Source organism: Halichoerus grypus, chromosome 14, assembly GCF_964656455.1.
Source record: "Halichoerus grypus chromosome 14, mHalGry1.hap1.1, whole genome shotgun sequence".
Lineage (NCBI taxonomy): Eukaryota > Metazoa > Chordata > Mammalia > Carnivora > Phocidae > Halichoerus > Halichoerus grypus.
Window position 1 is genome coordinate 68,150,362 of NC_135725.1, and position 25,726 is coordinate 68,176,087.

The 25,726-nt window shown below is 34.8% G+C and overlaps 1 protein-coding gene across 5 annotated transcripts in view; it reads left to right on the forward strand.

Annotated features, from left to right (window-relative positions):
• Window positions 1–13,331, forward strand: part of TMEM38B (transmembrane protein 38B) — a 55,380-nt gene extending 42,049 nt beyond the window's left edge. For all 5 annotated transcript variants that reach the window (XM_036089851.2, XM_078061555.1, XM_078061557.1 and 2 more), the window contains one exon: window positions 11,375–13,331. In XM_036089851.2, coding sequence (XP_035945744.1) covers window positions 11,375–11,590 — 216 coding nt within the window. In that variant the 3' untranslated portion in view covers window positions 11,591–13,331. The remainder of the gene's footprint in view (window positions 1–11,374) is intronic.
• The last annotated feature ends 12,395 nt before the right edge of the window (window positions 13,332–25,726 follow it).

Consider the following 25,726-nt stretch of genomic DNA (forward strand, 5'->3'; position numbering starts at 1 on the left):
TCTGCCACCTCAATTTCAAGTTCTAGCTTTCTGTTTGAGAAATTGTCCTGAGGCAGAAGTGAGGGTACATGTGTGAATCACTTTATCAGTTCCTCTCTTCTCATGATCAGTCTTACACTCTCTGTTGTCAGTGCCCAAAAGTAGTTACCTCTTTTTTTGGTCAAGTTTATGGTTTTTATGCCTGGAGTCTAGAACTAGTTATTCTATAGTCAAGGATCTTACTTGATCAGTCTTGTCAGAGGTTTTTGTATATTATCAATCTTTTCAGAGGACCAACTTTTGGTTTTGTTGTTCCTCTCAATCATACTGTTTTACATTGCTGTGTCTCAGGTCACATGTTTTCATGTATATGCTTTTACTGTCATTCAGTTTAAATTCCTCTTTTTTTTTCTTTTTTTTTAAGATTTAGCCATTCATTTTAGAGAGAGAAAGAGCATGCAAGCGAGTGCAGGGAGGGGCAGAGGGAGAGGGAGAGAGAAACTTCAGCAGACTCCTCGCTGAGTGGGGAGCTGGATGCAGGGCTCACATCTAGGATCCTGAGATCATGACCTGAACCAAAACCGAGAGTCAGACGCTTAACTGACTGCATCACTCAGGCACCCCAGTTTAAATTCCTTTTAACTTAAAATTTCTTTGATAAAAAATGTTTAAGAGTGTGTTTTAAAATTTCAGACATTAAAAAAATCTTTTAAACTTTTAAAAACTTTTCTTTAACTGCATTATAGACAGGATATGTGGTCTGTCTGTTATTCTCTGGTGTTTGTTGAGACTTCATTTCTATACAAGTATTGATTAGATTTTATAATTACTTGTATATATGAAAAGTAAGTATATTCTTTATTTTGGAGGCGTAAGGAGTCTGCATATATCTATACATAGGCTTGCTCATTATGTTTCAAATATATAGCTACTAATTTTTTCTGTCTGATCTATTAATTTTCTTTCTTCCTGAGAGAAGTGTGTTAAACTTCTCCCTCCTTCTCTTCTTGTCTCTTTTCCTCCCTCTTATCTTCCTTTCCTTTCTTCCTTTCTTCCATAGCCCAAGCAACTGAACATTCAGTGATGTTCAGCCCTTTTAGGGTCCTAGTTTCATTCAAGGAGGACTCACTACTTCTCCAGCTTTCGCAAGTCATTTATGATTGTTAAAATCCAAGTCTCAGAGGAAAGAAATAGGTGCCGACTAAGACTGTTGGTATAAAGAAAAGCACATGGGCTTTGGAGTGAGAATGTGAAATCCAGGCTTCACAATTTTGAGCAAGTCATTTATGTTTCTTAACCTAGAGTTACACATACCCTAAGGGGTGAATGGCTCTTTTTTGGCACTAGCTGTACAAAGTCACATTATAAGTGTGATGTATTATGTACCATTGGTTGATCTCAGTGTTAATAACATTTTTAAGTTAAACAGGGATATATTATGGGATAGAATTCAAAATTCACATTTTTTTAAGATAAGATAAAATATGACATTTTATATTTGGCATGCCTTTGTTTTGAGCTCTGCCAAGTTCACTTTCTTTCATCAGAGATGATTTGAGAAAAGTTTGAGAAGCATGGATTATCTTTTGGCTCCTTGGTATAAGGAGTTATGGTGAAATAGTGTTATTGTGAAATAAAATACAGGGAGACTTGAGTGGTTTAGAGTGATTAAAACTGAAAAGAGGCTGTTGGACTTTGAAATGAAGAGGTATTTGGTGACCTTAGTAAAAGCAGTTTCAGTGGACTGGTAGAGAATAGAAAAATGATTATAATAGACTGAGGTAAATAAGAGGAATTGAAGACTAAGCATACAAACTATTTAAAGGGATTTGGAGAGAGTATAAATAGAAATAGCTTGGGAAAGCAGTTTGGCAATATTTGACAAAGTTGAAGAGTCACATATCTTGTGACCTGTTAATTCCTTTTCTAGGTATAGCCTACAGCAGGCAGTCTCCCAGTGTGTGGTACAGAGCCCGACTTCATCAGTATCTCTTTTTAAAAATGTTTTAACAAAGTAGCATTTTTTCTTTTAGATCCCTCTAATACCCAGGCCACCGACTTATTCTTTCGTGTACTCTGATTTCTTATTATTATTTTATGTGGTCTTTTATTAAGGGTCTCAGATCTGAAAAATTGGACTAAAAGATCTTATACAGAAAGTTAATCTGACTGATTGATGGTACATTTTCCAGAAATACAAAGGATAACTTCAAAGGGCTGTTACATTTACAAAAAACTTAGGAACAAGCTCTTTAAAAAATTTTTAAATACCTAACTTATTAAATTTAATTTTCATACAATAAAATATACTCATTCTAAGATTACATTTTGATGAGTTTTGACAAATTTATGTACATGCTTAATTATCATAATCAAGATATGGAATATTTCCATTACTTCAGAAAGGTCCTGTGTACTACTCCAATAAATCCCAACTATTGTTTATAGCTCCATCGTACCACTTACCCTGTTTCTGTCACTATAGAGTAATCTTTTTTCAAGTTTCATATAAATGGAATCGTAAACTATGTATCTTTTGTGTCTGGCTTCTTTTGTTCAGCATAATGTGTTTTTTTTTTAAGATTTTATTTTAGAGAGAGAGCACAAGCACGAGTGGGGGGAGGGGCAGAGGGACAAGCAGACTCCCCGCTGAGTGGGGAGCCCAACGTGGGGCTCGATTCCAGGACCCTGAGATCATGACCTAGCCAAAATCAAGAGTTGGCCGCTTAACCAACTGAGCCACCCAGGTGCCCCTGTTCAACGTAATGTTTTTGAGATTTACCCATGCTGTTGCATATTCCTTTTTATTGCTGAGTAGCATTATACACCCCAGTTTGTTTATCCAGTTATCTGTTGACAGATTTTGGATTGTTTCTAGTTTTTTATTTTTCCAGTAAGGTTATTATGAATAAAGTTGCTGTGAACACATGTACTTCGTGTGGACATATATTTTCATTTCTCTTGGGTAAATGACCAGGAGTGGAATTACTGGGTCATATGGAAAGCATATGTTTAATGTTTAAAAAAACTGGCACACTGTTTTTCAAAATGGTTATACCCATCAACATTACTATCAGCAATGTATGAGAGTTCCAGTTGTTCTACATCCTTGCCAATATTTGTTATTGTCAGTCCTTAGCCATTTTCTGTATATGTAGTGGTATCTCACTGTAGGTTTTTGTTTTTTGTGTTTTTTTTGCATTTCTCTGATAAGCTAGAGACTTGAGCATCTTTTCCTGTGCTTATTGGCTATTTATATTATTGTTAAGCCGTGTTTGTTCCAATCTTTGCCCATTTTTGAAAATTGGATGGCTTGTCTTCTTACTGAGTTGTAACAGTTTTCTGTATATTCAGGATACCAATCCTTTGTGAGATATATGAATTGCAAATGTTTTTCTCCTAGTTGGTGGCTTTCTTTTTTGTTTCGTTAGTATTGTTGTTAGAAGAGAAGTTTTTAGTTTTGATGAAGTTCAATTTATGAAATTTTCCTTTTGTGGTCCTGCTTTTTGTGTACTATGTAAGTAATCCTTCCATACCCCAGGGTTGTGAGGATTTTTCGCCTGTATTTTCCTCTTACAATTTTTGCCTTTATATTTAGGTATGTGATCCATTTCAAATTAAGTTTTATGATTGGCATAAAATAAGGGTCAGATTTATTTTTTCCATATGAACACGAGTTTGTTCCAGCACTATTTGTTGAAAAGACTGTCTTTTCCTTCATTGAATTACATTGGCACCTTTGTTGAATATCAGTTGCCCTTATATGTATGGGTCTATTTCTGGACTATGTTCTGTTTCGTTGATTTATATGTCTATCTTTAACCAATACCAAATTGTTTTATGTAACTATAATTTTATAATGAGTCTTGAAATCAAATAGTGTAAGTACTTCAAATTTATTCTTTCTCAAGATTTCTTTGGATGTTTTAGGTGTTTTACATTTTCATATAAACTTCTACAAAAATCACTTTCTACAAAAAAACCCCAACACGGCTTCTAGGATTGTGATTGAGATTATGTTGTGTTCATAGATCCATTTGGGAGAAATAATATCTTAAAAATATTGAACCTGCCAATCTATCAATATGATATATTTCTCTATTTAGGTCTTAAATTTTTGTGTTTTCATTGTTTTACATATATTTTGTTAAATTTAAATTTATCCTGAAGTAGTTCATATTTTTGGATGCCTTTATAAATAGTAATTTAAAAATTTTTAATTATATAGTTTACATTGCTTGTATGTAGATATATAGTTGATTCTTGCATGTTTTTCTTGTTTTCTATGACCCTTCTAAATTTACTTATTCTGGTATATTTTGTGTAGATTTCTTAGCATTGTCTACATATACAATCTTGTCTATAATTTTTTATTTTTTCTTTTTTAATATGGATGCTGTTTATTTCTTTTTATTGCCTTTTTGTTCTGGCTAGAACCTCTAGTACAACGGTGAATAGAAATGGTGAGTGAGAGTGGACATCTTTGTCTTGTTCCTAACCTTAGTGGGAAAACATTCATCATACATTAAGTATGATGTGAGCTGTAAGTTCTTATCAGTATACTTTATCAGGTTGAGCAAATTCCCTTATATTCCTGATTTGGTGAGAATTTTTATCACGAATTGGTTTGGAATTTTGTTAAATGCTTTGTTCTGTATTGGTTGAGGTGATCATACGGTTTTTTTCCTCCTGTATTCTGTTAATATAGTAGATTACATTGATTTTAAAAAATGTTGTATCAACCTTTCATTTCTGTGACAAACCCCATTTGGTTATGATGTATCCTTTTTGTATATTGCTAGATTCAATTTGCTGATATTTTGAAAAGATTTTTTTCCAGTGTGTTCATGAAGGATATTGGTTTGCAGTTTTCTTTGTCGTTTCCTTCTCTGGTTTTTGTATCAGCATAACACTTGGCTCATTAAATAAGTTGAGAAGTGTTTGATTCTCTATTCTCTGAAAGCATTTGTGTAGGTTTGATATTATTTCTTGGTTAAGTGTTTGATATAAGACTTCAGATTTTCTATTTTACTTGTATTCATTTTGGTAAATTGTATTTTTCAAGGAATTTGCCATTTTGCTTAAATTTTTTATTTTATTGGCATGAAATTTTTCATGGCAGTTCTTTGTTACCCTTTTGATGTCTGTAGAATTTGTAGTAATGTCTCCACTTTAGTTCCTGGTACTAGTCATTTGTATCTTCTCTCTCTCTTTTTAAATCCGTCCTGCTAGATGTTTATCAATATCATTGATTTGTTGGAAAGACCCAGCCTTTAGTGTCATTGTTTTCTGTTTGATATTTCACTAATTTCAGGCCTATACTATGTCCTTCCTTGTACTTACTCTGGGCTTTCTTTATTCTTTTTCTATAAAGAAAAGTTTGATAAGTTTGACTCTATAACACTTTTTTTAAAAAGTTGCATGGATGAAAGCACCATGGACAAAGTAGAAATACAGCTGTCAAACTGTGATGGAAGTACTTGCAACATATATCACAGAGGCGTATATTTGTAATACATAACAACCTCTTAAAAATTAAGGGATACTGGGCCAAAAACCTGATAGAAAAATTAAAAGGAAGCTGTCAACAGACAATTCACACAGAGCAGATATGATGTCTTTCAAACATGTGAAAAGATGCGCAACACTCATCATTTGAGAAATATTAATTAAAATAACACTCAGATATCATTTCTCATTTATCTGGCTGGCAAAATTTAAAAAGTCTGGCTCTGTGTTCTCTCTGCAAGGCTATGGAGAATCAGGCACTCTTGGAATTTTTCATTTTCAGTGTTTTTTTTGGATATTCTTGCATGTTTGTTTTTCTGTTCAGTTTTTTCCAGCTATTTTTTCATATTGATATGAACTTTAATAGCAATTTGTCTTAACTCCATAAAAAAACTTGTTGGTATTTTTTTATTGAGCTAGTGTTAAATTTATAAATTAACTTGATGCAGTTATATTACATAGAGAAACAGAGTGAGACAAGAGTGAGGACAGAGCTATGAGATTGTTTAATACTTAGAGAAAGAAGATTCAGAATGGGAAACTGGAAAGTTGTTAGTCAAGCAAGGGGAAAACCAAGATATGGTTTTACGAAGGATGGACTGGGGAGTTGTGCTGAATGCTGTTGAGAGGTATATTCAGATATTATGTTATTGAAAACATGAATGAGGGACAGTGTTATTAGGCCCTTTGAGGGGTACATATGGGCATGTAAACTTTGAATAAGACCCAGACTCTGTCCTTAAGATGTTATGAAGAGAAATATGAGAAAGAGAAATATAAGACATGTACACTCTACTTTTAAACTTTATGAGGATAGGGACTAGGTTTGTTTTATTTATCATTGCATCCCTGGCAGTGTGTCTGGTATTTGTGGTAGCTTTTAAATATGTATTTGTTGACTGATAAATGGTCAAAAGCCTCTTTTAGAGGTCTCTCTGTATTGAATTCTTTGATACTTAATTATCTAAGACTATACTATCAGAAATGAACAATTCATTTACCCAGTTTATTGAAAAGGACATTTATAAAAATGGAAATCTTAAATTTTTAATTTATTTGACAGTCATCAGGTTAATAATTACTGATGCCTGAGTGAGTGACATCACCAATGAAGAAAGCATAGATGACCAGAAAACATGGTTGAATATGCCACTTGCCTTTGGGAGATCATTCAAAGGCAAGGAGATTTTCATTGGAGGTTGTCCAAAGGGCTTAATGGAGTAGACACATGAGTTGCCCTGCAAAGGATTGTTTGGATCTGGGGACTTAAAGACAGGAAGTATGTTCTGGGTGGAAAGAGAGCAATAATGCAAATTTTGCTTAAATAGATTCTTTCAGTTGTTCATGTGAGGTAGAAACTATGTTTATTCATTGTACTCTCTTTGCTAGGCTCTGTAGAGGATCTAAATACATGAAGTACCGTTTGTGCCCTTAAAGAACTTAGATTGTATGTCACATTTTTCTGGGCATCTTTGACATGCTATAACATGAGATATTACATAAAGACTGTGGTGGAGCTTTAAACAGTTTCTTTACCTGAATTATAGGATATGTTGTAAATACCAGATTGTCTTTAGGGTTTCTACTTTCTTTTCTTTCTTTCCTTTTTAAGCAAGAGACTGGGAAGTCAAATGCTATTTAATTTAGGTATTATGCTTTTTCTGTTAATAGTTTGCTAAATAAGGAGACAGTTTTATATTTTATTTGTAAAAGAATAAGGGTTCATTCCATTTGTCACCATTATATTTGTGTCACCTTACTGAATCAAGACCTGGTAAGAGGCTGAATTCACAGAAGTTTGTCCTTGAACCTCATAAGTCTATCTCAGCAGTAATTTCTGATGCCAGCAATACTTCTCAGCTGAGTGATGAGTCTACTGGGAGTGGAGATTCTATTAAAACACTCGACTTTGAAAAATACTATAGTTCATGTACTCAGGAAATACTTTAGATCCTGACAGTCTTCTCTTTTAGTGTTTGTAAAAAGACATTGCTGTTTTCCTGACAGTGGACCATTGTTTTTAACTGAATTCTTTTATTTGTTATTGGCAGTCCATGATGTCAAGCTATGATCAAGGTAATTATGCTAGTACACCTTATTGTAACTATTTATTCTAAAGAATAATTTAATATAAAGAAGTTCTTCTTAGATCTTACCCAATAATGACATAAACTTGTAGATTAACATTATATTTAGACTCTTCTTACTCTGTATTCTCTCTCCAGGTGACCACATTCATATTCATGCCTTTCCCTTTTACTTGTATGGTAATGACTTCCAAATCTGTATCTCATACTTAAATATTTGTGACCAGACCTCCATTACTGCATTTACTCTTTTACTGTTCTGTAATTACTGATTTACTCTGTCTCTGACCAGCCTGTCTCTGACCAGTCTGTAAGGACTTTCAGGGCACGGACTACATTCAACTTTTTTCTGGCAGCCAGGTGTAATGCACAAGCAGATTATTTTAATCCTCTTGATAGTTGCTTTTAGGTTTTGTTCATGCTGTTCTGTTTTGGGTTTGCCCTTTTAGAATGTGACCGTTTTGGGTCTCAGTTTAAGCCTGAGGTATATGCCTAGGCAGTTCCACTTTGGCTGGCCTTGAACTCCAGCCTTCAGCTGGCTGCTGAAGTATCTGATCAGCTTTTAGCCTTCCAGCTGTTGCTCTGCTAGGTTTTTGAAATCTCTTTTGCACAGTTTTGGGTTGGTAAACTTCTCAAGAGCAAGTTATGTGTGGATCTTTGGGCTTACTTTTTTGTGATTCTCTCCTCTTTGAGTTGTATTGCCCTCAAGTCTCAGATGCTTTGGCCTTCTCACACTGCAGCCTTTGTCTCCTTAGCCCATTGGGACTTGTGTTTGCTATGAATTGACACATTATCATTAAAAGAAAAAAGCCAAGTTGAATGTGGAGCTCACCTTACTCAGTTAACTTTCTCTTAGGGATCATAGCCCTATTAGGTTCAGCCTGATTTGTTATTCTCCAGTACTTTTTAATGGTTGTTTTATGTATTTGTTTTTTTATATTGATTTTGGTGAGAGACTGGGTTTGATATAAGGCATCTTTTTTAGTCATGACTGGCTTGGAGCCCATGTGCATGCATTTTTTAAAAAGTTTGTTATTTTGTTTATTTTTATTGAGGTCAAAGTCACAAAACAATCAACTATTTCATAGTATACAATTCTGTGACATTTTGTACATTCATAATGTGTGTGCATGCATTTTTAATTTATCTAAACGATAGTACACTATAGCTCTTGTTCTTTGTCTCATTTTCACCTAACTGTATTTTTAAGAATTTTTCCATATTACTTTTCTATTACTATTAACAGTTGCACGGTATGCATTTCACTTATGCGTTCTTCTTGATGGACACCTATTCTGTCTCCCAACTCCTCACTTCCTAGACAACATTGCAGTTAGTAAGAATTTTATTCTTGATTCCATTTTCCTCAAACAAATAGATTAGGTAGGGGCCTCTTGTGGAGATTTGATTCCAAAAATTTCTAATTTGATTCATTATCTTCGATCTGCTAGAGGAATTGTCTTTTGGAAATTCTTGGGCTTTTTGGAACCGTTCTAGTCTTTAACATTCTCCTCTCAGGTCCATTTTGGTACCAATCTAATTTTTTGAGTAAATCTGAATATCTCTGAACACTGTGCATTTGCCAGATAAAGAATTGGTAGCACTTTATATTCCACCTCTTAATGTCTTGGTGCTTTGTATATAAATATACATGTGGGAAAAATTGGATGAATTAGAGACTTTCTACTCTCCCTCCTAAGGGTAGTATTCTGCAATTTTCTGAAAGTCTGTGACTTTAGATAATGATAGAATGCAGTGTATTTAGTGATTGAGCTCAAAATCTGGGTGTTCCAAACTGCTTTATTGCTTATTAGTTCTGTGACTTTGGGCAAGTTACTGAACCTATCAGTCTTGGTTCACATCTCTATGCTGAGAGTAATAGTGGCGTAATTGTTGGGTTAAATTTAAAGAGGAGAAGATCATATAGAACACTTATCAAAGTTCTGCCACGTGTTAAGAGCATAGTAATGGTAGCTGTTATTGGTTGTTTGGTATAGACCATAGATGATATTTTATCTTCCTATTTCCTTTGAATAGTAACTGTATTTTTGTGGTTATACTACTCATTTGGTCCCAAAAATATGGTAACTTGTATTATTATTATTAATGAGTTATGTTCTTTTGCTTTGGTTAAGTGTAAACTTGTAGAGACCAGAGATTTTCTAGAACCTAGCTGAGTTTGCTTCTTCTAAAGATTAAGGAATGCATTTTAGCTCAGAAGTAAACCCATGCGTATATAGTCAATTAATTTATGATAAAGGGGCCAAGAATATACCATGGGGGAAGGATGGTTTCTTCAATAAATGGTGCAGGGAAAACTGGAGAGCCACATGCAAAAGGATGAAACTGGACCACTATCTTACACTATACACAAAAATTAACTCAAAATGGATTGAAGAACCAAAACCATAAAACTCCTGGAAGAAAATATAGGTGGTAAGCTCCTTGACATCAGTCTTGGCTATTTTTTGGATCTGACACCTAAAGCAAAGGACATCAGAAGCAAAAATAAACAAGTGGAAGTACATTAAACTAAAAAACTGCACAGCAAAGAAAAAAAAAACTGCACAGCAAAGGAAACTGTTAGCAGTATGAAAGGGCAACTTACTGAATGGGAGAAAATATTAGCAAATCATGTATCTGATAAGTGGGTAATATCCAGAATACATAAAGGACTCATACAACTGAATAGCAAAAAACTGAACAACCCAATTAAAAAATGGATAGCTCTGAATAGATAATTTTCCAAAGACATACAGATGGCCAACAGGTACATGAAAAGATGCTCAGCATCACTGATAATCAGGAAATGCAAATCAAAACCACAAAGAGATAACCGCCTCACACCTGTCAGAATGGCTGTTATCAAAAAGACAAGAAGTAACAAGTGTTGGTGAGGATGTGGAGAAAATAGAACCCTGTGCACTGTTGGTGGGAATGTAAGTTGGTGCAACCGCTATGCAAAACAGTATGGAAGTTCCTCAGAAAATTAATAGAACTGCCATATGATCTAGCAGTTCCACTCTGGATATTTATTTGAAGAAAATGAAGACACTAATTAAAAAAGATAGATGCACCCCCATGTTCATTCCAGCATTATTTACAATAGCCAGGATAATAGAAACAACGTGTCAGTTGTTGGATGAACGGAGGAAGAAGATGTAATATATGTGTGTGTATGTGTATATATATATTTATACAATGGAATATTCAATAAAAAGAATGAAATCTTGCCATTTGCAACAACATGGATGGATCTTGAGGACGTTATGCTAAGTGAAATAACTCAGAGAAAAGCAAATACTACATGATTTCACTTACATGTGAAATCTAAAAAACAAAACAAATGAGCAAACAAAACAAAACTTCTAAATATAAGGAATAGATTGGTGGCTGCCAGAGGTAGGGGTTTGGGGGAATGAAATGGACAAAGGGACTCAAAAGGTACAAACTTCTGGTTATAAGTCATGGGATGTAATGTGCAGCATAGTGACTATAGTTAATAGTGTATTGCATATTTGAAAGCTGCTAAGAGTAAATTTTAAAAGTGCTCATCACACAAAAGATTTGTAACTATATGGTGACCTATTGTGATGATCACCTTGCAATATATACAAATATTGAATCATGTTTTATATGTGAAACTGTGTCAATTATACCTGAATAAAAAAATTTTTTTTAAGAGTAAAAAATAAGAATGTGTTTTTAATCTTTCTTTCCTTTTAAATTTACTTCTCTTCTCAGTTTTGAGAAGTAGGAAACATTTGAATTTCAATTCAAAACTGAACTTTTTTTTCCAGATAACCATGATGATTACAGAGACTGCTAATGTGCCTTTCGCTCCTTTTGAGGATACATTGAGTCGGATGCTGTTTGGCTGGCAGCAGCAGTTTTCATCATGTGAAAAGAAAAGTGAAACAAAATCATCTTTTAATGGTACTGGTTCATCGACCTCAAAACCTATAGCTGTTGCTTCAGATACTGTTAAAAAGAAACATACTAAGAAGACAGAGTAAATTTACTTTATGAGCTCTAAAGGCAGAAATTTTTTTCTTATCTACCTGTCTGATTGTGATAAATATTTCTATGTAAATGATGTGAAATAAAGATTACATATAAGGAATGGAGGTGACAAAAAGAAAGAACTTCTTTCTGTTTCAGGGAGATTGTCTCTTTCTGGATTGTAATTCTTGAGTGTTTTGAGTGTATCATGTGAAATTGTTTTCCTAAGTTATATATAAAAGATTCTGTTGTGATTATTTTCATAGTTTTATATTGATAAAGGAGGCTAGATTTTTTCCTAATGTTAGAAAAAGTAAACTTACTATCATTGCAAAATAATAAAAATTAAAGCCTTTGTTTTATTTAGATATCTTCATACACATTTTTAATTGAATCTGAGCTTTAGTTCAGCAAAATTAAACTTATACTATAACATTACTATTATAATTCCTAGATATGAAATACAATTCCTATTTAACTTTGAGCACTGGGAAAAGTAAACGTTATCTAAACCACTTTATATTGTGAATGAAAATAAAAGACTAGTTTATATTTCATATATAAACATTGTATTTTTTAACCCACATTAAATGGAAAATACTTGAAATTTTATTTAATTTTTTAAATAGTATTTTTCAGCAAGAACAGAGTATTGGTATGAGTCACGATCTGAAGTCTATTTCATGCCCTTGTTTATAATGTTCCTTTTTCTCCAGAGAAAATTAGGGGTATAATTTTTAATAAATTACTAAGCCCATGTTTTGCTTTGTAAGTTTCATTTTAGGAGCTTACTTTTTTCTCTCTTAAAACACATTCATTTTAACTGTAGAAGCAATTCTTGTCAGCATTTCACATATTCTTAACTTCATTCTTATCTTAGCTGGTCTGGATACGGTGATGATAGTATCTTTAATGATTCGGCACTTCAGTTTAAAAATTTTCCCTTGTGTTGTTTCCTTTCTAATGGGTACTTTTCAGTTTTCTAGTTGAATGTCTCTTACTAGTTTGCATATGTTTGTGTTATATTTTAATCTACATATACATATATTATTTTATTTTAAATTAAAACTAATTACCCTTATGTAGAAATGCACGGTTCTAATGAGAATTGTTCTTGGGCCTTTGATATTAACCAGCTAACCAAGAAGAAGCATAAACTAAAACCTCATACAATAGTCCATTTGAATGAAGAATGATGTTAAATCTGTCCTTATTGGAGAAAAAAGAGAGAAGAAGAAAGGATAATAATGTTAGACTTTCTTGCTTTATTTCTAGCTTAAAAATCTAGTTATAGTTTTAAAATACTGTGACTAACATGATTTTTTTCTACCAAGACCATGAACCTACCTGCAAAGAGTTAGTATGTACATGTACATAAAGCATTTGGGGATGGCATAGAAGTACTCAAATTACACTGAAATTAGAAATTTTTTGTTTTTAAAATTTTTTAATATAAACACCAGCAGGATACTATACTTTTACTTGTTAAATAAAAAAAGATTTTGGTGGGGCGAGGACCTTTGATAGCCTTGGGATGCTAAGAAGTTTACTTTCAATATTGTAACAGAAAGCATTAAACATTTGGGTTTTGTATTATATTTGATACTCTTGTAGTTAAAGACTTTTCAGAATTAACATGTTACTAATTATTGATTTAGCTTTGAAGTGTGGGTTTAACTCTAGCGGAAATGGTAGGAGTGTTGTTTTGCACTTGTATTAAAGACAAATTTATTAAAATAAGTTATTTAGCACCAATGGAGTATTACGTTATTTTAATGTTTTTTGTTTTATATTTTCCTTGAGTTAGGAGTTCAGAACTCCTCTGGCATTTTGACTGTTACACAGTATATATCCAATGATTGCTGTCCAAATGGAGTATTGGTACAAACTTTATTAATTTAAATGTGCATCCTATAACCTTCAATTTGAGGTTCTTAGGAAAAAGCCACTGGAGAACATGGCTTAGGCTTGAAAACTCCCACTCCAAATCTGCTCATGTTGCCTAGACTAGAGACTTCACTAGGTTTGCAAAGCAGATTGTTTAGACTTCTTTCCCAACATGTAGCATGAGAGAGGCCTATGGGCCTGTTTCACACGACCAGTCATAGGCAGCAGTGAGAAAGTCAAGAGCTGGTAGGTCTCCTTAAGTAAGAGGAGGCAAGATGCTGGTAAGAACATGGGCTGGCTTAGCCCAGTGGTTTCACCCTCTAGTGAAATGTGGCCAAATTAATATCAAACTCTGATTTATCGAATTAGTCACTCTTCTTTGCTGAGGGAGTAAAGGCTGGAGAGGGCCCAGATATGTGGAGGAGGTGGATTTCAGTGGAAATTCCAGCTTCCCTCTAGGCAGAGACCAAAAGGTGGAAATGAGAGAAGAAGGGAGAGATTCCTCGTTTACTGTAGTTCTTTGCCATTTCTTTGAGGCCAGACACTTCATTTAAATCTACCTTAAAGCTCAAGTGGATTGCAGTTGAGTGATATGTTGGAAATGGAATAATGTGTTCATTATTGTTCCTTCTCCCCACTGTTCTCTTGGAGTTTACATTCCACTGGTGGAGAGTCTTACAGTAAACAAACAGATGTGTTCTTGTGGTGATACCAAAGGTTGTGAATAAATATTAAGCAGGACACAAGGATAGAAAGTGAGGGACTCGGGGGTGTTTGTTGAAATAGCATTTTTAGAGAAGGCCTTTCTGTTAAAATTGCATTTTAGCGAGACCTGAAGAACACATGAGGGAGCAGGCCAGGCAGACATCCAGGTAAGTGCAAGGGTCATTCGGTTTCTTTACATACTTGAGTTAGATTATGTATTTTTTCCGAAAAATTATTGAATTTATTTTTCTTAATAAGTACGATTTCACTCTTCTGGTTTTTAACAGAGATATTTTTTTTTTTAAGATTTTATTTATTTATTAGAGAGAGCACAAGCAAGGGGAGCGGCAGCCAGAGGGAAAGGGAGAAGCAGGCTCCCCACCAAGCAGAGAGCCCATTGTGGGGCTCGATCCCAGGACCCTGGGATCATGACCTGAGCCGAAGACAGATGCTTAACCGACTGAGCCACCCAGGCACCCTGAGATATTTCTTTAATTTGTTTCTATTTTTACCTTTTTTCCCTTGAGGTGAAATTTGCATACGATGAAATGCACAAAATTAAGTGTACATTTAAATTGTTCTGACAAATGCATACAACTAGATTTCCTAAACTTCTTTCAAGATATAGAACATTACCAGCACCTTGGGAAGATCCTTCCCAGTTAAATCTGCCTCACCACCCCAAACTATTCTGAATAGAATAAATAGAATCAGGCAATATATTCTCTTTTTCATAAGACTGCTTTCATACTCAGCATAATGTTTTTGAGACTCATTAATCTTGTTGCATTTATCAGTAGTTCATCCCTTTTTAATTTCTTATACCACGTTTTGTTTATCCTTTTGATGGGCTATTTCTGGTTTGCGGTGTTCTGAATAAGCTACTATGACCATTTTTGTGTAAGTCTTTTGATGAGCATATGTTTTTATTTCTTTTGGGAAAATACCTAGGAATAGAATTATGTTTAATTTTATAAAAAAACCAAACAAACCTGGTAGACCTTTTTTTTTACAAAGTGGTTGTACCATTTTATACTCCATAACATTGTATGAGAATTCCAGTGTTCTACATCCTTACCAAGGATTAGCGTTGTTAAACATTTTAATTTTGCCCCTTTCCAATGAGTTTTTTGTGGTTTTTATGTTGTAAATATGTATTTCGCTGATGACTGATGATATAGAGCACTTTTTTTGTGTGCTTATTGGCCATTTGTTTATTTCCTTCTGTGAAGCATCTGTTCAGACCTTCTGTCCATGCTTTATTGGGTTTACCTTTTTATTATTAAGTTGTAGGGGTTTTTATGTATTGTGGATATTGATCCTTTGTCAAATACGTATTTTGCATATATTTCCTTTCTGGTTTGTGGCTTACCTACTACTTTTTATAATGATGTCTTTAAATGAGCAGAGGTTTTTAATATTGTAGAAGTCTAATTTCTCAATATTTTATTTTACAGTTACTGTTTTCTGTGTCTTAAGAAACTTTTGCCTACCTCCAGGTTATGAAGATATTTGCCTGAGGAACTCCAAATAAAGTAGTACCTAGCTTTTATTCTAAGAAATACTTAGAGAAATACTTCATGCTATTATGTAAAGTCATAATTTTGTTATTCAGCAAGTCACTCAGGCCTAATTTTTAGTTCTGCTTCTTGAAAATCATTGTACACCTTATATGTGTGGTCACTTTTTCTGTGCTTGTGTTACAGTTCGTATATTACAGGAATTTAGTGCTTTTCTCAAGGTGTCTGTTTAGGGACTGTGGGCAGGCTTGACCTTGTTTCATCATAATCCTGAAAATATAGAAGAGATGGTAAATAAGAATGTGATAATAGAAAATATTTTAAAAATGAAATAAATCTCTAAGCTCAGCGTACGTATGGGACTGGTTGGAAAGGTAGTGGTCCATATTGGAATATATAATCTTAGTGCATATTTGTGGTGACAGCATGTGGATCAGTGATCTGGTATGAAAATCAGTAGACCTTAGATTAATTTACATGGCAGATTGTCAGGTCACCCATCACAGTACATTTATGTGGCATGCTTAACTGAAGATAAGTATTACTTTCTTCTATGTTTAATAAAGATACTTAAGATTTAATTGGGATCAAGAAGAAGTCAATTCATTTGGTGGGATTATTATCAGCAAACAGTAGTTTGGTTAGGGAGGCAGAGGATTGGAGGGCCTCCTGCCTCACAAATTTAGTAGCTTCATATGTATTTTTACCCCTGTAGAATTATAGTATTAGTAAAGAGAATAAAGTTGATAATGGACATTTGTATTTTTTATAAACATTTTGTGTAATCATGCAATCATGACTTACAAATCCATTCTAATCAATAAAAATAGACTGTACTGAAACCTTCCTTGAAAATAATACAAAATGAAATGATTCTGTCCGTGGCTTATAAATAGCATTTTTATATTTTGACATCTTAGCTGTGAGAGGAAGTACATAGTATCTTAATTAAATTTGCAAAGGACATTAGATGTTATGAAAGCCCATAATGACAGGAAAAATTCAAAGGTCTAATAGTTATGTTTGGGAAATGATTTGGCTTAAAAAATACAAGTATGTAGCCAGGAAGAATTATATAAGACCGAAACCTAAGGAAATATACATGTATTTTGTAATAAACTGTGATTGACAAGAATTAATGAAACATTAACATGTTATAGTCTTTGTTTTGAGCAGCCTGACAAAGTATTTTGAGGGTTACCTAACTGAGGAAGAGAGAGAAGTTCATGTTAGAGGACATACAGCAGTCTTTGCCAAGACTGCTCACCTAAAAAGACTGTCTTGAAAATAATGTATCTGAAAATGTTTTTAAAATGTTATTTCACAGAGAAGAGTCTAGTTAATTTATAGGTGAAACCAGAGTTCTATACAGTTTGCAGGGCAAATAATGTGCCCCAGTCATTCATTTCTCATGTGTAATATTTGAATCCCACAAGTCAGTAAGACTTGAACTTCAGAAGTCCATTCTTATTATACTGTTACTATGTTTTATTGTTATGATGCTGTGGTGACGTAATAGTATGAAGGAGCTGAGTCACTATGTATGGCATTCTGACTCTTATATTTAAATCTCTCATTTCTGTCGCTCCACTACTATGTCAGTTATCACATTCACATTCAATGTGTCTGATCTTTCAGTATTCTCAGTTGGATACATGCCCTCAAAAGCTTACATTATTCTTCCCTGTATTTGCAGATTATGTAGTATTATAAACTTTGTGGTAATTAAATCCATTTGAATACAGTCTTTTAAAAGTCCCTTCTCTCTCCCTCCAATCTTTTACTCTGTGTGTGTGTTCAAGGGGCTTCAGGTTTGGTCCTGACTCTTTATTGTGAGCAATGTTATTAATGTTACTCTTCTTAAAGGAGACTTAAAGCCAAACTGTCCGGCATCTTTAAAGTACTTTCCAGTCCCTCTCTGAGCCAAATCTGTGGAATTCTAGGCTGCCCCAGGACAGTGGGAATGGATGAAGCAGTTGGTAAATGTGTGAGAGCTGTGGGCAGTCGGATCAAGGTGGAGAATTTTCTAGAAAGATCTGAGGCTCATTGGAAAGGCTCCAGGGAGGGCAAGTGACTTCTGTGCTGCAACAGTTATCCCCAAATATTAGGCCTGAAATAAGGTGGCAGAGAGGCTAAATTCTGAGCTAGCTGTTTATTAAAGTTGCTAAGGTCAAGTTCTTTCACAGCAGTTATTTAAAGGACAATCATCCTGGGTCTTAATATCCTAATAGACCTCGTAGAAACACTGCCTTCCAGTACACAAACCTAGAACTTTTTCCTCCTTCCTCCTCAGCAGCTACTTCCACAAGAGATCATACTTAAAGCCATTCAAATACTGTTAGTTTTGTTGTTTTGCTAAGCCTTTCTCTGAGGACAGGAACCCACTCAAGAGATTCTTTGCAGGAAAGGGAATATCTGCTTCAAGGTTACTTTTAGTCTTTGTATCAAAATGCAGTTGACATCTCACGTGGAAGAGAAATTAAAACACATTTCAGTTCTGACAGGGCACTCCCCTCAAAGCACCTTACTACCTAAAGGAGACAAATGAGTTCAATTCAGGCAAGGATGAGAGGAAACTGGCAAGGCAAGTAATCTCCATTAGAAACAGGAACATTTCTTCAAAAGGACATTTATCAGATTTGCATTTAAGAATTTTAATTGATGTATAACATTCAGAAAAGTGTACAAATTGTGTTTTCTTGTTAAATTATCACAAAGAGAACATACCCATGGAACTAAATCCCAGGCCAAGAAATGAAACATTATTAATACCTCTTTGTTTTCTAATCACCACTCTTAACCTCTCATAGGTAACTAGTATCCTGACTTCTAATATCAGATGTTTGTTTTAACTCTTTTTGAATTTTATATGAATGGAATTACACCATATTTGTCCTGATGTGCCTGACTTCTGCATATGTTTGTGAGATTCATTTATGTTACTTTGTGTAGCTTGTAGTTCACTCATCTTCCATTGCTAGTATTCCATTGTATGACTATACCTCAATTTGTGTATCCAGTCTATTATGTTGGTGTGAATTTAGATTGTTTTTAGTTTAGGGCTATTGCAAATATTGCTGCTATAAAAATATTCCTTTGCATATTTTTTGATGCACATGTGTATACATTTTTGTTCTGTATGTTCTTAGGAGTGAAAGTGCTGGGGATCATGGAATATGAACATACTCAGCTTTTGTAGATAGTTCCCAAAAGTTTTACAAAATAGTTGGCTTAATTTGCACTCTTGTGAGCAGTGTTTGAGAGTTCTGCTTCCTTACCAATACTAGGTATTCTCCATCTTTTACATTTAATAATTCTGGTGAAGTTAGAACAGTACCTCATGTTTTAAAATTTATATTTTGGGTGCCTAGGTGGCTCAGTCGGTTAAGCGTCTACCTTCAGCTCAGGTCATGATCCCAGGGTCCTGGGATTGAGTCCTGAGTTGGGCTCCCTGCTCAGTAGGGAGCCTGCTTCTCCCTCTTTCCCTCCCCCCTGCTCATGATCTCTCTTTCTCTCTCTCAGATAAATAAAATCTTAAAAATAAATAAAATTTAAAAAATTTGTATTTCCCTGATGACTAGTGAAGTTGAACATGTTTCAGACAAGTTTATTGGCCATTTGGATATCCTCTTTTGTGAAGTGTCTGTTCTAGTTTCTTGCCCATTATTTTCAATTGGGTTGTATGTCCTTTCATTTGTGTATAGGGTAGTGTGTGTGTGTGTGTGTGTGTGTGTACGTGTACGTACATACACTTTGGATATGAGCTGTTTCGCAGTTTCATGCATTGCAAATACATTCTTCCACTCTGTCAGCTTTCATTTTCACTCATAATAGTTAAGTAACATGAACAGAAGTTATTAATGTTAATGTTGTCCAGTTTAACAATATTCTCACTATAATTGATTAATGATTAATGATTTTTTTGTTTTTAAGAAATCTTTCCCTATGCCACGGTCATGAAGATATTCTCCTATATTATCTTCTGGAAGCTATGTCATTGTATCTTTTATCTTAAAAGATTCTAAAATTCCACCTGGAATTTATTATTTTTGTATGGTGTGAACATGGGGTCAATTTTCCTTTTTTTTCTTTGTCTATATGGATATCCAGTTCATGCACCATCGTTTATTGAAAAGTGCCACTTTGTCATAAATTGGACATATATGCATTAAAATGTTCAGGACTCTGTTGCATTGTTTTCTTTGTCTATCCTTATGCTATATTGCATGTATACTATATATTGATTATGTTAACTATGGTAGCTGGATAAATCTTCATATCCAGTAGAATAAATCCTCCCATTTTGATCTTTTCCTTCTTCAAAGTTTTCTTGTCTATCCTTGGCCCCCTTTGCTTCTATATCAATTTTGGAATTGTCAACTTCCACAAAAATAACTTGCTTGAGGTCTTTTGAGATTTTTTAAATTGGGATTTAAAAAACAATTGTTAGTATTTTTTCATTTTACTTTCACTTCTTTTTTTTTTATTTTAGAGAGAGAGAGAGAATCTTAAGCAGGCTCCACCCCCAGCTCCGAGCCTGATGTGGGGCTTGATGCCCCGGGGCTCAGTCTCACAACCCTGAGATCACAACCTGAACAGAAACTAAGAGTCAGTTGCTCAACCAGTTGAGCCACCCAGGTGCCCCTTTCACTTATTCCTTCTTGAATGCTCTTCCTTTCTTCATGTAGATCTGAGTTCTGACCTATTTTCTTTCTTTCTCTCTAAAGAAGTTCTTTTAACATTTCTTGCAAGGCAAATCTACTGGTAACAAATTCCCTCAATATTCGTTTATCTGAGAAATTATTTCTCTTTCACTTTTGAAGAATAATTTTGCAGGGTGCAGAAGTCCAGGTTGTTGGTTTTTTTCTCTCAGCATTTAAATATTTCATTCCATTCTCTTCTTGCTTCCATACTTTATGAGAAATTGGATATAATTCTTATCTTTGTTCCTCTTACAAGTAAGGTGTTTTTCTCCCACTCTGGTTTCTTTCAGGATTCTTTGTCTTTGATTTTCTGTAATTTGAAAATGATATGCTTGCTTGTAGGTTGTTTTTTGGGGAGGGGGGGCGGTATTTATCTGGCTTGGTGTTCTCTGACCTTCCTGGATCTCTGGTTTGTTGTCTAACATTGGTTTGGGGGTGAGATTCTCAGTCATTATCATTTCAGATTTTTCTTCTGTTTCTTTCCCTCTCTATTCTCCTTCTGGTGTTTGTATACATGTATGTTATACTTTTTGTGGTATTCCCACAGTATTTGACTATTCTGTTCCTTTTTTCAGTCTTTATTCTCTTTGCTTTTTGGTTTCCAGGGATTTATTGATATGTCCTCTAGCTCAGAGATTCTTTCCTCAGTCATGCCCATTCTACTAAAAAAGCTCGTCAAAGGCATTCTTCATTTCTGTTAGTGTTTTTGATCCCTAGCATTTCTTCTGGTTCTCATTTATGATTTCCGTCTTCCTGCTTACACTGCTTGCCCCCATCTCTTCTTGCATGCTGTCTGCTTTATCCGTTATAATAGCCCTTAGCATATTAATCACAGTTATTTTAAATTCTGGCCTAGAATTCCAACATCCCTGCCATGTTTGGTTCTGATGCTTGCTCTGTCTCTTCAAATTGTGTTTTGACTTTTGTCTAATTTTTTCTTGATAGTGAGACATGATGTATCAGGAGGAAGAAACTACTGGAAATAGGTCTTTAGTAATACGATGGTGAGCTGTGGGGAGACGGGAGGCATTTTATAGCCTTGTGATTAGGTCTCCGTCTTTCAGTGAGCCTCTGCCTCTGGACTGTGAGCATCACAAGTGTTTCAGGTTGTTTTGTTTTGTTTTGTTTTCCTGCCCCTTTAAATGAGACAGAATGGCTGGCATGGGCTGATGTTAGGTATTTCCCTTCTCCAGATCAGTTAGGCTCTGATAATATCCCAGCAGTTCAGGCTCTGGTTAACTAGATACTCCTTAGGGCAGGCCTTGTTAAGAACAGAGTTCTCTGACTTATTTCAAAATGGTTCTTTTCCCCTGCTGGAAGCTCAAGGAGATTTTTCTCCTATATTTACTGTGGGAATCTAGTTGAGCTTCTGCAGGTAAGTCTCACAATATTGTTGGGGCCCACTTATGACTGGGTCCCCCTGAAGTTTTTAACTCTCAGAGTTGTCCACACTGAGCCTTCAGCAATTCATCAAGTACAGTTTAGGTTTTCCTACCTAGCACTGATTTTTTGGCAGTTTCTACTGGTGAGTCTCTGCTCTGGTAAACTGTGACTCCCTCTATTTGCCTGTTTATTTCTGCGATCTTGGGGGCAGTGGTTTATTCTTTGTCTTCTCCTTTCTTATGGATCCAAGAAGCGTTAATTTTTGTTCAGCTTTTCCTTGTTAGGACAGAATGGTGACTTCCAAGCTTCTTACATGTGGAACTAGAAATTGGAACTCTCTCATTTTTTTACTGTGTAAAATAAGTGAAACATAATATTTACCATTTTAACCCTTTTTAATTATACAGTTCAGTGGTATTAAATCGATCTAAAATGTTGTGCAACTGTCACAACCATTCATATCCATAACTTTTAATCTTATACAACCAAAACTCTGTATCCATTAAGCAATAACTCCCTATTTCCCCCTTCCCCAGCCTCTGGCAACCACCAGTCTACTTTATGTCTCTATGGTTTTGACTACTCTACCTTATATAGGTGGAATCATACAGTATGTATCTTTTTGTGACTGGTTTATTTTACTTAGCATAATGTCCTCCAGATTCATCCATGTTGAAGCATATTTTAACATTTCTGTCCTTTTAAAGGCTGAATAATATTCCATTGGGTGCATATACCACATTGTGTTTATCCATTCATCTCTCAGTGGACACTTTGGTTTCTTTCACATTTTCACTATTGTAAATAATGCTACTATGAACATGGGTGTATAGATATCTCTTTGAGACCCTGCTCTTAATTCTTTTAGGTATATACCCAGAAATGAAATTGCTGGATCATATGGTAGTTCTATTTTTAGTTTTATGAGGATCTGCCATACTGTTTTCCACAGCAGCTGTACCATTTTATATTCCTGATAGTGGTGCATAAGGGTTCCAGTTTTTCCACATCCTCTCCAACACCTACTATTTTCTGTTTTTAATTTTTTTTTTTTTATAACCAGTGTGAGGTGATATCTCATTGTACTTTTGATTTGCATTTCCCAAATGACTAGTGATGTTGAGAATCTTTTCATGAGCTTATTGACCATTTGAAAACCTCCTTTGGAGAAATACCTGTTCAAGTCCTTTGTCCATTGAATTTTTTTTCTTCATTGAGTTTTAGGAATTCTTTCCATATTCTGGATATTAATCCTTTATTTGGCATATGACCTACAAATATTTTATCCCATTCTGTTGCTATTGTCTTTTGATGCACACAGTTTTTAAATAATCACAAAGCCCAATTTGTTTCTTTTTTCTTTTGTTACCTTTGCCTTTGGTATCATATCTAAGAAATCATTGCCAAATCCAGTGTCATGAAGTTTTTGCCCTCTGTTTTCTTCTAAGAATGTTACAGTTTTAGGTGTTATATTTAGGTCTTTGATCTATTTTGAGTATACAGTGTTAGGAAAGGGTACAGCTTTTTTCTTTTGCATGTGGCCATTTAGGTTGAAAAGATTGTCCTTTCCCCATTTAATGGTCTTAGCACCCTCGCCAAAAATATATGTGAAGTTTTATTTTGGGGCTCTCTCTTCTATCCAATTGATCTGTATGTTTGTCTTCATGCCAGTACCATAGTTTTTTTGGGGGGGCTAGGTGAAGATTTTTTAAAAAATATTTACAGTATGGTGCCTGGGTGGTGCAGTTGCTTAGGCATCTGAGTCTTGGTTTCGGCTCAGGTCGTGATCTCAGGGCTGTGTGATTGAGCCCCGCGTTGGGCTCTGTGCTCAACACAGAGTCTGCTTAAGACTTTCTCTGCTCCTCCCTCCTGTGCTGTCTCTCTCTCCCGGTCTCTTTCTTTCTCAAATAAATAAATCTTTAAAAAAATATACTTAGAGGTATTTATTATTTTATTTATTTATTTAGTTTTTTTCCCTAAGTTTTTATTTAAATTCAAGTTAGTTAACATATAGTGTAGTATTGGTTCCAGGAGTAGAGTTTAGTGATTCATCATTTACATATAATACCCAGTGCTCATCACAACAAGTACCCCCCTTAATACCCATCATCCATTTAGTCCATGTCCCACCCACCCCCCTCCCGCAACCCTTACATTGTTCTCTGTAGTTAATAGTCTCTTCTGATTTACCTCTCTCTCTGTTTTTATCTTATTTTATTTTTCCTTCCCTTCCCCTATGTTCATCTGTGAAATCATATGGTAGTTATCTTTCTTTGACTGACTTATTTCACTTAGCATAATACACTCTAGTTCCATCCACGTCATTGCAAACGGCAGGATTTCATTCTTTTTGATGGCTGAGTAATATTCCATTGTGTGTGTGTATGTATGTATATATATATATAATACATACATACATACATACTACCTCTTCTTTATCCATTTATCTGTCGATGGACGCTTATGGGCTCTTTCCATAGTTTGGCTATTGTTGATAATGCTGTTATAAACATCAGGGTGCATTTGAATCTTTATTTTTGTATCCTTTGGGTAAATACCTAGTAGTGCCATTGCTGGGTTGTAGGGTAGTTCTATTTTTAACTTGAGGAAACTCCATACTGTTACACAGAGTGGCTGCACCAGTTTGCATTCCCACCAAGAGTGCATGAAATTTCCCCTTTTCCCGCATCCTCGCCAACATCTGTGGTTTCCTGTGTTGTTAATTTTAGCCATTCTGACAGGTGTGAGGTGGTATCTCATCGTGGTTTTGATTTGTATTGTCCTGATGATGAGTGATATTGAGCATCTTTTCATGTGTCTGTTAGCCATCTGGATGTCTTCTTTGGAAAAGTGTCTATTCATGTCTTCTGCCCATTTCTTAACTGGATTTGTTTTTTGGGTGTTGAGTTTGATAAGTTCTTTATAGATTTTGGATACTAACCCTTTATCAGATATTTGCAAATATCTTCTTCCATTCCATAGGCTGTCTTATAGTTCTGTTGATTGTTTCTTTTGCTGTGCAGAAGCTTTTTATCTTGACGAAGTTCCAGTAGTTCATTTTTGCTTTTTTTTCCCTTGCCTCCAGAGATGTGTCTAGTAAGAAGTTGCTCTGGCCGATGTCAAAGAGGTTACTGCCTGTGTTCTCCTCTAGGATTTTGATGGCTTTCTGTCTTACATTTAGGTCTTGCTTCCATTTTGAATTTATTTTTGTGTATGGTGTAAGAAAGTGGTCCAGTTTCATTCTTCTGCATGTCGCTGTCCAGTTCTCCCAAAACCACTTATTGAAGAGACCGTCTCTTTTCCATTGGATATTCTTTCTAGCTTTGTTGAAGATTAGTTGACCATATAGTTGTGGGTCCATTTCGGGGTTCTCTGTTCTGTTCCATTGATCTGTGTGTCCATTTTTGAGCTGGTACATACTGTCTTGATGATTACAATAATTGATTGTAATATAGCTTGAGTCTGGAATTGTGATGCCTTCCACTTTGCTTTTGTTTTTTGACATTACTTAGGCTATTTAGGGTCTTTTCTGGTTCCGTTCAAATTTTAGAATTGTTTGTTCTAGCTTTGTGAAAAACGCTGGTGGTATTTTGATAGAGATTGCTTTGAATGTGTAGAATGCTTTGGGTTGTATAGACATTTTAACAATATTCTTCCAATCCATTTGGAAGCTTTTCTATTTCTTTGTGTCTTCAATTTCTTTTATAAGTGATCAATAGTTTCCAGAGTACAGATCTTTTACCTCTTTGGTTAGGTTTATTCCTAGGTATCTTATGGTTTTTGGTGCAATTGTAAATGGGATTGATTCCTTGATTTCTTTTTCTGCTGCTTCATTATTGGTGTGTAGAAATGCAACTGGTTTCTGTATGTTGATTTTATATCCTGTGACTGCTGAATTCATGTATTAGTTCTAGCAATTTTTTGGTGGAGTCTTTCGGGTTTTCTACGTACA